At 35.1% G+C, this 15,716-nt stretch overlaps 1 protein-coding gene across 1 annotated transcript in view; it reads right to left on the bottom strand.

The window, feature by feature from the left end:
- The window catches only part of GABRG1 (gamma-aminobutyric acid type A receptor subunit gamma1), a 100,973-nt gene that overhangs the window by 23,553 nt on the left and 61,704 nt on the right, over positions 1-15,716 (bottom strand). Inside the window, exons 4-5 of the mRNA XM_008017500.3 lie at positions 11,832-12,052; positions 9,969-10,051 (exon numbers count right to left, since the gene is read on the bottom strand). Of these exons, the coding sequence (XP_008015691.3) occupies positions 9,969-10,051; positions 11,832-12,052 (304 nt within the window). The remainder of the gene's footprint in view (positions 1-9,968; positions 10,052-11,831; positions 12,053-15,716) is intronic.

Genomic DNA, 15,716 nt, shown 5'->3' with positions numbered 1-15,716 from the left:
GAGGGGGAAAATGGAACCAAGTTGGAAAATACTCTTCACGATATCATCCAGGAGAACTTCCCCAACCTAGTAGGGCAGGCCAACATTCAAATCCAGAAAATACAGAGAATGCCACAAAGATACTCCTCGAGAAGAGCAACTCCAAGACACATAATTGCCAGATTCACCAAAGTTGAAATGAAGGAAAAAATGTTAAGGGCACCCAGAGAGAAAGGTCAGGTTACCCACAAAGGGAAGCCCATCAGACTAACAGCAGATCTCTCAGCAGAAATTCCACAAGCCAGAAGAGAGTGGGGGTCAATAATCAACATTCTTAAAGAAAAGAATTTTAATCCCAGAATTTCATATCCAGCCAAACTAAGTTTCATAAGTGAAGGAGAAATAAAATCCTTTACAGATAAGCAAATGCTTAGAGATTTTGTCACCACCAGGCCTGCCTTACAAGAGACCCTGAAGGAAGCACTAAACATGGAAAGGAACAACCGGTACCAGCGATTGCAAAAATATGCCAAAATGTAAAGACCATCAAGGCTAGGAAAAAACTGCATCAACTACCGAGCAAAATGACCAGTTAATATCATAATGGCAGGATCAAGTTCACACATAACAATATTAACCTTAAATGTAAATGGACTAAATGCTCCAATTAAAAGACACAGACTGGCAAACTGGATAAAGAGTCAAGACCCATCAGTCTGCTGTATTCAGGAGACCCATCTCACGCGCAGAGACATACATAGGCTCAAAATAAAGGGATGGAGAAAGATCTACCAAGCAAATGGAGAACAAAAAAAAGCAGGGGTTGCAATACTAGTCTCTGATAAAACAGACTTTAAACCATCAGGATCAAAAGAGACAAAAAAGGCCATTACATAATGGTAAAGGGATCAATTCAACAGGAAGAGCTAACTATCCTAAATATATATGCACCCAATACAGGAGCACCCAGATTCATAAAGCAAGTCCTTAGAGACTTACAAAGAGACTTAGACTTCCATACAATAATAATAGGAGACTTCAACACTCCACTGTCAACATTAGACAGATCAACGAGAAAGAAAGTTAACAAGGATATCCAGGAATTGAACTCATCTCTGCAGCAAGCAGACCTAATAGACATCTATAGAACTCTCCACCCCAAATCAACAGAATATACATTCTTCTCAGCACCACATCACACTTATTCCAAAATTGACCACATAATTGGAAGTAAAGCACTCCTCAGCAAATGTACAAGAACAGAAATTATAACAAACTGTCTCTCAGACCACAGTGCAATCAAACAAGAACTCAGGACTAAGAAACTCAATCAAAACCATTCAACTACATGGAAACTGAAAAACCTGCTCCTGAATGACTACTGAGTACACAATGAAATGAAGGCAGAAATAAAAATATTCTTTGAAACCAATGAGAACAAAGATACAACATACCAGAATCTCTGGGACACATTTAAAGCAGTGTGTAGAGGGAAATTTATAGCACTAAATGCCCACAAGAGAAAGCTGGAAAGATCTAAAATGGACACTCTAACATCACAATTAAAAGAACTAGAGAAGCAAGAGCAAACACATTTGAAAGCTAGCAGAAGGCAAGAAATAACTAAGATCAGAGCAGAACTGAAGGAGATAGAGACACAAAAAACCCTCCAAAAAATCAATGAATCCAGGAGTTGGTTTTTTGAAAAGATCAACAAAATTGACAGACCACTAGGAAGACTAATAAAGAAGAAAAGAGAGAAGAATCAAATCGACGCAATAAAAAATGATAAAGGGGATATCACCACCGACCCCACAGAAATACAAACGACCATCAGAGAATACTATAAACACCTCTACGCAAATAAACTAGAAAATCTAGAAGAAATGGATAATTTCCTGGACACTTACACTCTTCCAAGACTAAACCAGGAAAAAGTTGAATCCCTGAATAGACCAATAGCAGGCTCTGAAATTGAGGCAATAATTAATAGCCTACCAACCAAAAAAAGTCCAGGATCAGATGGCTTTACAGCTGAATTCTACCAGAGGTACAAGGAGGAGCTGGTATTATTCCTTCTGAAACTATTCCAATCAATAGAAAAAGAGGGAATCCTCCCTAACTCATTTTATGAGGCCAACATCATCCTGATACCAAAACGTGGCAGAGACACACACAAAAAAGAGAATTTTAGACCAATATCCCTGATGAACATCGATGCAAAAATCCTCAATAAAATACTGGCAAACCGGATCCAGCAGCACATCAAAAAGCTTATCCACCATGATCAAGTGGGCTTCATCCCTGGGATGCAAGGCTGGTTCAACATTCGCAAATCAATAAACGTAATCCAGCACATAAACAGAACCAAAGACAAGAACCACATGATTATCTCAATAGATGCAGAAAAGGCTTTTGACAAAATTCAACAGCCCTTCGTGCTAAAAACTCTCAATAAATTTGGTATTGATGGAATGTACCTCGAAAAAATAAGAGCTCTTTATGACAAACCCACAGCCAATATCATACTGAATGGGCAAAAACTGGAAAAATTCCCTTTGAAAATTGGCACAAGACAGGGATGCCCTCTCTCACCACTCCTATTCAACATAGTGTTAGAAGTTCTGGCTAGGGCAATCAGGCAAGAGAAAGAAATCAAAGGGATTCAGTTAGGAAAAGAAGAAGTCAAATTGTCCCTGTTTGCAGATGACATGATTGTATATTTAGAAAACCCCATTGTCTCAGCCCAAAATCTCCTTAAGCCAATAAGCAACTTCAGCAAAGTCTTAGGATAAAAAATTAATGTGCAAAAATCACAAGCATTCTTATACACCAGTAACAGAAAAACAGAGAGCCAAATCATGAATGAACTTCCATTCACAAATACTTCAAAGAGAATAAAATACCTAGGAATCCAACTTACAAGAGATGTAAAGGACCTCTTCAAGGAGAACTACAAACCACTGCTCAGTGAAATAAAAGATGACACAAACAAATGGAAGAACACACCATGCTCATGGATAGGAAGAATCAATATCGTGAAAATGGCCATACTGCCCAAGGTAATTTATAGATTCAATGTCATCCCCATCAAGTTACCAATGAGTTTCTTCACAGAATTGGAAAAAACTGCTTTAAAGTTCATATGGAACCCAAAAGGAGCCCACATTGCCAAGACAATCCTAAGTCAAAAGAACAAGGCTGGAGGCATCACGCTACCTGACTTCAAACTATACTACAAGGCTACAGTAACCAAAACAGCATGGTACTGGTACCAAAACAGAGATATAGACCAATGGAACAGACAGCATCCTCAGAAATAATACCACACATCTATAGCCATCTGATCTTTGACAAACCTGAAAGAAACAAGAAATGGGGAAAGGATTCCCTATTTAATAAATGGTGCTGGGAAAATTGGCTAGCCTTGAGTAGAAAGCTGAAACTGGATCCTTTCCTTACTCCTTATACGAAAATTAATTCAAGATGAATTAGAGACTTAAATGTCAGACCTAATACCATAATAACCCTAGAAGGAAACCTAGGTAGTACCATTCAGGACATAGGCATGCGCAAAGACTTCATGTCTAAAACACCAAAAGCATCGGCAGCAAAAGTCAAAATTGACAAATGGGATCTAATTAAACTAAAGAGCTTCTGCACAGCAAAAGAAACTACCATCAGAGTGAACAGGCAACCTACAGAATGGGAGAAAATTTTTGCAATCTACTCATCTGACAAAGGGCTAATATCCAGAACCTACAAAGAACTCAAACAAATTTACAAGAAAAAAACAAACAACCTCATCAGAAAGTGGGCAAAGGATATGAACAGACACTTCTCAAAAGAAGACATTCATACAGCCAACAGACACATGAAAAAATGCTCATCATCACTGGCCATCAGAGAAATGCAAATCAAAACCACAATGAGATACCATCTGACACCAGTTAGAATGGCGAACATTAAAAAGTCAGGAAACAACAGGTGCTGGAGAGGATGTGGAGAAATAGGAATACTTTTACACTGTTGGTGGCATTGTAAACTAGTTCAACCATTATGGAAAACAGTATGGTGATTCCTCAAGGATCTAGAACTAGATGTACCATATGACCCAGCCATCCCATTACTGGGTATATACCCAAAAGATTATAAACCATGCTGCTATAAAGACACATGCACACGTATGTTTATCGTGGCACTATTCATAATAGCAAAAACTTGGAATCAACCTAAATGTCCATCAGTGACAGACTGGATTAAGAAAATGTGGCACATGTAGACCATGGAATACTAGGCAGCCATAAAAAGGATGAGTTTGTGTCCTTTGTAGGGACATGGATGCAGCTGGAAACCATCATTCTTAGCAAACTATCACAAGAACTGCATGTTCTCACTCATAGGTGGGAATTGAACAATGAGATCACTTGGACTCGGGAAGGGGAACATCACACACCGGGGCCTATCATGGGTAGAGGGGTGGGGGGAGGGATTGCATTGGGAGTTATACCTGATGTAAATGACGAGTTGATGGGTGCTGACGAGTTGATGGGTGAAACACACCAACATGGCACAAGTATACATATGTAACAAGCCTGCACGTTATGCACATGTACCCTAGGACTTAAAGTATAATAATAATAATAAATTTTTTTTAAAAAAAGTGTGCTTATCGGGAGGCTGAGTCAGGAGAATGGCGTGAACCCGAGAGGTGGAGCTTACAGTGAGTGGAGCTTGCTCCACTGCACTCCAGCCTGGGCGACAGAGCGAGACTACGTATCAAAAAAAAAAAAAAAAAAAAAAAAAGGTATGCCTATTAGACTCTTGGATTGCTGCTTTGAGAAATTGCTTGTGATTTTTGCACGTTAATTTTAATCAATTGCCCAGTATTTATTTTTTTACTTTCTCTTAATTTTCCTCTATTTTTATATTAATGATTTATGTATTCTAGATACCAGTCCTTTGTTAGTTATTTGTGTTGAAAATGTTTTTGTCTACTTTGCAGTTGTCTAGAACGGAAGTATATCCTTTCATCTTTCTAAAAAATATTTTTGTTTCTGCCTTGTGTCAGGAATATATTTGAGGACTTTTTGAAGCAACCAAGTGAAAGAAATTTGGGCTAAAAATCTATCTGACAGTAGACATGTAATCAGATTCTCTCAAGAAGAATCATTTCACCCTGTATGCTGATTTCAGAGGCAACCTCCCTTTTAGCTTTTGGTGGTTTTGTGTGTGTGTGCGTGTGTGTGTGTGTGTGTGTGTGTATAGCAGGTAATTCTTCATGTGCTCTCAACTGGTCAGGCTTTTGTATCCCAACTTTATGTGGAGATTATGTTATGCCATCTTACAATACCGCCAAAGCAGAACTTGAAGGAAATTAACCACGTTTTGTCAATGTCCTCGGGTCAAAATCGGCTTCAAATTTACCTTTCGTTATATAGTTTTCATGTAGATGTTTGTAGCTAAAAAGTTCTTTCTATGTGTGGTCACATGCGTGTTTTACAATATTTTAATGGTATAAAATTTTTGCTTTCAACAGATAGATTGGTAACACATTTCAGAAATAGAATTCACTAACTTGAAATTTCAAAAATAGTATATCCAATATTTCCTAAAGAACATGTATTTTGCACTAGGATATCTATTAGTCATGCAATGAAACAGTTATCATCTCTGCTGATCTATTTAAATCTTTCCTTTTCTCCATCTTCTTTCACTTGCTCTCTACAGTTGAAACCATTTTGATTTCCATAGTTTCTATCTTTACTTTTAAAAACTTTTAGAGTCAATAGAGTATAGGCATAGTATATAGTAGTGTTGGCACAAATAAATATGTTGGCTAAATTGTCACTCTGAATCTCATGATATTAGTTTTTAAAATTAGGACTATAATGAAATCTCCCACACATATTTGTTGTGAAATATTAGATGCAGAGAGCTTAATTCTCTACTGGACCCATGTAGAGTGCCTGAAAAAAAGTTAGCTACGATTATTATATGTTTGTTATTGACACCCAATTAAACTCACAAAGATAAATGATTAATTACCATTAACAACAATCAAAACCAGAGAGCTGTCACACCAAAATTTAAGAATGGCTTCTAGAATGAAGTACAACAACTGCTACATCAATTATTTACAACGAACTTTTCCTTGAGTTCCTTGAATTCTATCAATCAAGTATTTGTTGCTATTTGGCTGCTTAATTTATTACAAGTTACTATTTAAAAATCAAAGCAGTGAGATAGATCGTTAATATAAAAGAATGCTTTAATGAGAATATATCATTAAGAAAATTCAAGAACATCGTTAATAAAAGGCAAAAATATGTGGAAATTTAGTAAGTGAAGAAGTAGGATTATACTTATGAATGAATTGTCATATTACACTCTACCACATTCTAGAATGCCATCTGTTAAAACAACAACTTTCAAAAGAAAGAAAATAGCATTAGACAATTTGTGGGTAAAGGCAACCACATTTTTATAAGCCATTGTATTTTTTCAGACAATTGTGTGTATCTAGAAAAACATTGTTATAAAAATACCTGTGATGATACAGATGTTAATAAATGTAAAATAAAATTAGTATAGCTATGGAAAGGTTATAATTATTTCCTTTAAAGAAAATGCCAGGTTTTTCCTAGAAGAAATGGATAATTTCCTGGACACTTACACTCTCCCAAGACCAAACCAGGAAGAAGTTGAATCCCTGAATAGACCAATAGCGGACTCTGAAGTTGAGGCAATAATTAATAGCCTACCAACCAAAAAAAAATCCAGGACCAGACGGATTCACAGCTGAATTCTACCAGAGGTAAAAGGAGGAGCTGGTACCATTCCTTCTGAAACTATTCCAATCAATAGAAAAAGAGGAAATCCTCCCTAATTCATTTTATGAGGCCAACATCATCCTGATACCAAAGCCTGGCAAAGACACAACAAAAAAAGAGAATTTTAGACCAATATCACTGATGAACATTGATGCAAAAACCCTTAATAAAATACTGGCAAACCGAATCCAGCAGCACATCAAAAACTTATCCACCATGATCAAGTGGACTTCATCCCTGGGATGCAAGGCTGGTTCAACATTCGCAAATCAGTAAACATAATCCAGCACATAAACAGAACCAAAGACAAGAACCACATGATTATCTCAATAGATGCAGAAAAGGCTTTTGACAAAATTCAACAGCCCTTAGTGCTAAAAACTCTGAATAAAATCAGTATTGATGGAACGTATCTCAAAATAATACAAGCTATTTATGACAAACCCACAGCCAATATCATACTGAATGGGCAAAAACTGGAAGCATTCCCTTTGAAAATTGGCACAAGACAGGGATGCCCTCTCTCACCACTCCTATTCAACATAATGTTGGAAGTGCTGGCTGGGGCAATCAGGTAAGAGAAAGAAATCAAGGGTATTCAGTTAGGAAAAGAAGAAGTCAAATTTTCCCTGTTTGCAGATGACATGATTGTATATTTAGAAAACCCCATTGTCTCAGCCCAAAATCTCCTTAAGCTTATAAGCAACTTCAGTAAAGTCTTAGGATACAAAATTAATGTGCAAAAATCACAAGCATTCTTATACACTAGTAACAGAAAAACAGAGAGCCAAATCATGAATGAACTTCCATTCACAATTGCTTCAAAGAGAATAAAATACCTAGGAATCCAACTTACAAGGGATGTAAAGGACCTCTTCAAGGAGAACTACAAACCACTGCTCAGTGAAATAAAAGAGGATACAAACAAATGAAAGAACATATCATGCTCATGGATAGGAAGAATCAATATCGTGAAAATGGCCATACTGCCCAAGGTAATTTATAGATTCAATGCCATCCCCATCAAGCTACCAATGACTTTCTTCACAGAATTGGAAAAACTGCTTTAAAGTTCATACAGAACCAAAAAAGAGCCCACATTGCCAAGACAATCCTAAGTCAAAAGAACAAGGCTGGAGGCATCACGCTACCTGACATCAAACTATACTACAAGGCTACAGTAACCAAAACAGCATGGTACTGGTACCAAAACAGAGATATAGACCAATGGAACAGAACAGAGTCGTCAGAAATAATACCACACATCTATAGCCATCTGATCTTTGACAAACCTGAGAGAAACAAGAAATGGGGAAAGGATTCCCTATTTAATAAATGGTGCTGGGAAAATTGGCTAACCATGAGTAGAAAGCTGAAACTGGATCCTTTCCTTACTCCTTATACGAAAATTAATTCAAGATGAATTAGAGACTTAAATGTCAGACCTAATACCATAATAACCCTAGAAGAAAATCTAGGTAATACCATTCAGGACATAGGACTTCATGTCTAAAACACCAAAAGCAATGGCAACAAAAGCTAAAATTGACAAATGGGATCTAATGAAACTAAAGAGCTTCTGCACAGCAAAAGAAACTACCATCAGAGTAAACAGGCAACCTACAGAATGGTAGACAGTTTTTGCAATCTACTCATCTGACAAAGGGCTAATATCCAGAACCTACAAAGAACTCAAACAAATTTACAAGAAAAAAACAAACAACCCCATCCAAAAGGGCAAAGGATATGAACAGACACTTCTCAAAAGAAAACAGGCATACAGCCAACAGACACATGAAAATATGCTTGTCATCACTGGCCATCAGAGAAATGCAAATCAAAACCACAATGAGATACCATCTCACACCAGTTAGAATGGCAATCTTTAAAAAGTCAGGAAACAACAGGTGCTGGAGAGGATGTGGAGAAATAGGAATACTTTTACACTGTTGGTGGGATTGTAAACTAGTTCAAACATTGTGGAAAATAGTATGGCGATTCCTCAAGGATCTAGAACTCGAAATACCATATGACCCAGGCATTCCATTACTGGGTATATACCCAAAGGATTATAAATCATGCTGCTATAAAGACACATGAACACATATGTTTATTGCCACACTTTCACAATAGCAAAGACTTGAAATCAACCCAAATGTCTTTCAGTGACAGACTGGATTAAGAAAATGTGGCACATATACACCATGGAATAGTATGCAGCCATAAAAAGGGATGAGTTTGTGTCCTTTGTAGGGACATGGATGCAGCTGGAAACCATCATTCTCAGCAAACTATCGCAAGAACAGAAAATCAAACACCGCATGTTCTCACTCATAGGCGGGAATTGAACAATGAGATCACTTGGACTCGGGAAGGGGAACATCATACACGGGGGTCTATTATGGGGAGGGCGGAGGTGAGAGGGATGGCATTGGGAGTTATACCTGATATAAATGACAAATTGATGCGTGCTGACGAATTGATGGGTGCAGCACACCAACATGGTACAAGTATACATATGTAACAAACCTGCACGTTGTGCACATGTACCCTAGAACTTAAAGTATAATAATAAAAAATAAAAAAAGAAAGAAAATGCCAGGTTTTTATACTCTATTCACCTGTAACCACTTCGCTATGAATCAATCTTTTTTAATTAAGTCAACTTATTTCTACCTTGTTTTTTCTGAATTGTTAGTCTCAAATATTTGCTATTCATATAGTAAATACTATTTGCCCAATGAATTTTTGAAACACATTTCAAAATCTAATATATTAAAGTTAAATCTTGCCTCCAGGAAGATGAATATAATTTGAATCACTTTTTTTTTTTTTTTTGGTGGCTATGTAAAAACATTTGAATACAAACCTATTTTCAATACTCCTTTATTTAATAAAAATAAGCAAATAGCATTGGAAGAAAACTAAATGTTATAAAGAATGTTTTAATGAAACACATGCATTCACTAGACATTTATTGTAATCTTTTAGTTTGAAAACAAGAAGTAAATATATTATTTGTAATTATTTTCTCTAAAAGAATTGAACATAATGTACACTTTTGAAAACCATATTTTATTTTCTTTCATTTCATTTTTAAATAAACAGCTTCTAAGGTTAAAATTCTATGAAATTATCAAGCGTTTTGTTACTTACAGCTTGAAAATTCCAGTGGACAGGAATGTTCATCCATAGGAAAGTTATGAAGCTGAAGATAACATTCTGCATTAATTGTCAATCTATTTAGATGGAAAAAAAATATTAAATAAAGATAAATAATTTGAAGCATTAAAAATTCCCTGTCTAATTTTAAAACAAGAATGTGTGTTATGATAATAGATTGTGATATATTAGAATATAATAATGATTCTAAAGTCTCAAAGTCTTAAATAGCGATATACAACGTTTATATATGAGTATGAGAATTCTAACAATTTCCTCTTCATTCAACTAAGTTACCTCTATATACATTTCAATATGATCTCTGTGTTTACACGTAATAATTCATACTTCAATATATCAACAAACACACATGTGCAAACACAACAGATTAGCAGATTATAAATGGTTAAGTATGGTAATTTCTCTCTCAATTTATTATGAATATCTTTCCATGAAAAATGGTTCTTAATAAACAGATATGTTCAAGGCAATGGGCTAAATAAACTTGAACCTTATACATCAACCTTCATTTAATCCTTTCTTAGGGATGTTTTACTACATCATTGAAAATTAGAGTATTATAAAATTTTACAGCAGGGTGGGTTTCTAGAGGAAATCTTACTCAATTATTTACATGGCAGGTTAAGAAAACAATAATATTTATGCTGCAACTTCTTCTGCTTCAAAGGAAGAAAATCAAATAATTTTTTCTATTTGCTTTTAGTTCTTTTCACATAATAACTGAGCTTAAAAAAGTATTGAGAAAATTTTTGCAATCTACTCATCTGACAAAGGGTTAATATCCAGAACCTACAAAGAACTCAAACAAATTTACAAGAAAAAAACAAACAACCCCATCAAAAAGTGGGCAAAGGATATGAACAGACATTTCTCAAAAGAAGACATTCATACAGTCAACAGACACATGAAAAAATCCTCATCATCACTGACCATCAGAGAAATGCAAATCAAAACCACAATGAGATACCATCTCACACCAGTTAGAATGGCAATCTAAAAAGTCAGGAAACAACAGGTGCTGGAGAGGATGTGGAGAAATAGGAACACTTTTACACTGTTGGTGGGATTGTAAATTAGTTCAACCATTATGGAAAACAGTATGGCGATTCCTCAAGGATCTAGAACTAGATGTACCATATGACCCAGCCATCCCATTACTGGGTATATATTCAAAGGATTATAAATCATGCTGCTATAAAGACACATGCACACGTATGTTTATTGCGGCACTGTTCACAATAGCAAAGACTTGGAATCAACCCAAGTGTCCATCAGTGACAGACTGGATTAAGAAAATGTGGCACATGTACACCATGGAATACTATGCAGCCATAAAAAGGATGAGTTTGTGTCCTTTGTAGGGACATGGATGCAGCTGGAAACCATCATTCTTAGCAAACTATCGCAAGAACAGAAAACCAAACACCGCATGTTCTCACTCATAGGTGGGAACTGAACAATGAGTTCACGGGAACATCACACACCGGGGCCTATCATGGGGAGCGGGAGAGGGTTGGCATTGGGAGTTATACCTGATGTAAATGACGAGTTGATGGGTGCTGACGAGTTGATGGGTGCAGCACAGCAACATGGCACAAGTATACATATGTAACAAACCTGCACGTTATGCACATGTACCCTAGGACTTAAAGTATAATAATAATAATAAATAAATAAAAAAAAGTATTGCCAAAATATTTCACATTATATTTTAGCATGTGAAAGGAGCTCCATACTTTTGACATTGCAACTTTGAGAAATAAAAAATTTAGAGTTGATTAAATATTAGTATGGAAAATAAATGAGAGCAACTACAGATTTTTAAACAAATATTACCTTAAAGTATATAGAACTCGACCATCATTCCAAATTCGAAGCAGACGATTAGGAGTTGTTATCCAGTGAGCATCAGATTTTCTTGAGTTTCTGAAGAAAGTGTCAGGAATCCAAATTTTTCCAACCATATTACTGTTAAGCATAAGCACTTTCATGGTACTATTGAATTTTAAACGACTGTCAAACCAGGTTTGGGCAAAAATTATATCTATTGTGTATTCCTAAAATGTAAGAAGAATAACAACATATTAGTAAAGCTACTATTTTAGTTGTTTTTCTCAGAAGTTTGAATTTTTATATTGTAAAGTTTCTGCAAGTAACAGTTAAACTCAGTCTTTTTGGAGGAAAAAAATGCCATGATTTTAAACTTTTTTTTTTTTTTTTTTTTTTTTTTTTTTTTTTTTTTTCCGAGACGGAGTCTGGCTCTGTCGCCCAGGCTGGAGTGCAGTAGCATGATCATGGCTCACTGCAAGCTCCGCCTCCCGGGTTCACGCCATTGTCCTGCCTCAGTCTACGGAGTAGCTGGGACAACAGGCGCCCACCACCATGCCCAGCTAATTTTTGTATTTTTAGTAGAGACGGGTTTCACCGTGTTAGCCAGGATGGTCTTGATCTCCTGACTTCGTGATCCTCCCGCCTCCCAAAGTGCTGGGATTACAGGCGTGAGCCACTGCACATGGCCTAAACTTTCTTTTTGTTTGCATGAATCGTGTAAAATAAAATCCAAGATTTCCAGTAGTTATTGTTGCCCAGTGTTACTTTATTCTTTTTAATTTTTTTGTGTGAATTTTACTCAAGATTTTGTAGTATGTAGGATGTACTTATTAAACTTAAAAACAAATTATCTTAATGTTAATAATTATATTAATTTATACAGAGCTTAAATCACAAAAATCATAAACAAAAGAAAATCTAGATGCAAAAACCAACCAAATTATTTAAGAGGCTTTACATTGATTTTTGTCTAAAAAGTTAATTCCAATTATTTATATTTACTAGTTTTAAATGTTTTAAAGCAACCACAAACTAACTTACTGAGCTATTATAAGATGCGAAACATATTTAAGAGCTTTGCATGTGTCATGTCACTAAATCCTTATTGCAACTATGTGAAATATAATCATTATCTTTCAGTAACATGTATTAATAGAAATATAAAATAATTCTTCTCACATCACAGAACTAATAAGCAGTTGATATGGAAACTGAGCCACTGCAGGCTACATCCCAAGTCCACACCCATAACAAATGCATATAATGGTGGTTATAGTGATGTCTGATGGGTTCCAAGGTTGGAGCAAAACCTTTGTCCATAGTAACTGTAATTAGGAAATTTCATTTTTAACAGAGAACCTTCAAGAGTAGATAATCAGATGTTATCTACCTTCGTATCCTGACAAAATGTCTGCCATATTATAGGCATTTAAAATAAATAAAATGAACAAGAATGCAGCAGTAATCAATGCCATGGAGGAAAGGAAGTAAATATACATATATATAAGAGGTATATATACATATATAAAATATATATATACATATATAATATATATATAAAGTATATATACACATATATAATATATACACAATATATATGAACTATATATGTGTGTGTGTATATGTGTGTGTGTATATATGTGCATGTATGTATGTTTGCATGTGTATGGATATACTTTTGATATTTAAAAGAATAACTAAATTGAAAAATATGAGGTATTATATAAGTTACTTCTGGTGAGAGAGATTGATTACTTGCACTTGATGTCATATTAGCAACTGGCCAATTTTCCTGAAGGAAAATATTTAATATAAGAAATAGAAGTATAATGGGGATATGGTGAATAAATGAAAAATGGAAAAAAAATTATGAGAGATTAATAAGTAAACAAACTAGATTCAACTCTTTTATAGGGAAGTTGGATCAATTCCTAGGTTCCAGACAGACTACTTACAATTACAATTTGCTTAACTGGAATATAAAAATAAATTGAGAGGGTACCTCATTTTATCTATGTTGGATGAACAATGTTACAATTCTGGAAAAGCCTATACATAATAGTTATTTAAAATACAATAGGGACCAGAAACTATGTAATTGAGTATGAAATGTATGTTTTATAAAGTGCTTAAAGTATATACACTTATAATTCTGAATAATTTATTTATATAATGAAGTAATGTGTGATCATTCAATAATCTACCTATTTATTTAACATCTATATTATGTCAGTTGTTGTTTTTAATGGATTTAAAATATGAAGTTTTTGTGCACAAAAATGTTTGCATCATCACCCTCTCTTTACATAATTTTGATTGCCGTGCTAGAGTAACTTAGGGAGATAAATAAAATATTATTTTTTTCAACTTAATATAGGATGGCACGGATCAAACTGTGCTGTGGAATATAGACTGAAAGTACTTTTGCAACCATGTAAACCTTATAAATCTGATAGCCACAACCTTGCTTATATACTGTGTTTATAGGTCAGGCTGAGTCATAAGGCAAACCACATCCCATAATACATAATAATTCATATTTATGCTATAGATGTTTAATCATCTTATTGAGTAATATTAATGGGGTAATGCGTAAATTGTGCAAGCATTTAGGAAGTCCTAGAGAACCTTATACACATTATCACTGGTGTATTCTTTATTCTTTAAACCTTGTGAAAAATTATTGAACACCTTCACTGGAATTATCATTGATCCCCACTCTACCTGCCTGTATCTCAGGTCAGATGTCTTGTCTTTGGAATCAGTTATAATTTATCCAAGCAGCCTCTTCACCTGACACAAATGACTAACTATTAGGTCTAACCATGTAACCTACGCTAATGACATGGTGTCTAATTTTAATGGCAAATACAAATAGATAGAAGTCTCATAATCCTTCTATGGTGAACTAAATGCCCTGGAAAGAGCATTTAGTCAACTTTATTCGCCAGAATTATGTTTTACTTTTGTGTGGGATCAAACAGCAGAAACTACTCAAGATACTAGTAAGGATTGCGGCTAGGCAAATATGCAACACTAGTTGGTAGAGGGAATGTAATGCTACCTGGCAGTTATACTTAGCTGCAGTATTCCTAATTCACAGGACCTTAAAGGTGGCACTTGAGAACCAATTTGTCTAAGGCTGGGATTTCCAAAGCAGCTGTCAATACTGCTTAGCAGCTGCAGGACCTTTTTAAAATCCCTGATTCTGGAAGTGTTAATCACTGTTGGAAGGCTTATGATTTCCAAACGATCAGAAATGGAAAAAGTTTTCTACTCACAGTTGTTCCCTGAATCCAATATCAAGAACAGAAAGACTCAGAGAATATGTCTTGATAATCCATCCATCCAAAGCCCTTTGCAAAAGCTAATACTTATAAGTCCTTTTAAATTGCTAATTGTTAATAAATGCCTCACTGAAATAAGAAGACCATTAAAATCTATGCCATGTTACACATAATAAAACAATCCAGTTTTGTTTGCCCATTTGTATTAGTATAATTTCCAGAAAACGACCAAACTACTCTCGTACTTCATGTTCCTGTTCACAGGTTATAATATCTACACAAGAAATAAGCAAAAGCAAAACATAAAATGGAACTTCTATTTACTCAGAACAACAAATACAACAGCTTCTAAGATAAACATTTTGAGATAAGAAACAGTGCATTTAAAATTTGACATCCAATGCATTTCACAAAATGTACTGTATCTCCTTGCAAGTTAGCTGACAAAACAACATTAATGAATAAATGTGAAGTGAGCCATTTTGATTCCTAACTTAATAAAATCAAATCATAATTGATAAGGGTGTAGTGCAGTCTCATTACTACATTTTCAATTTGCAATTAAGCACTGTATCTCACATTTCAAATTACTAGTAAATTCAAT

The sequence above is a fragment of the Chlorocebus sabaeus genome, chromosome 27 (assembly GCF_047675955.1).
Source record: "Chlorocebus sabaeus isolate Y175 chromosome 27, mChlSab1.0.hap1, whole genome shotgun sequence".
Lineage (NCBI taxonomy): Eukaryota > Metazoa > Chordata > Mammalia > Primates > Cercopithecidae > Chlorocebus > Chlorocebus sabaeus.
This window is presented reverse-complemented; position numbering and strand designations above follow the sequence as displayed.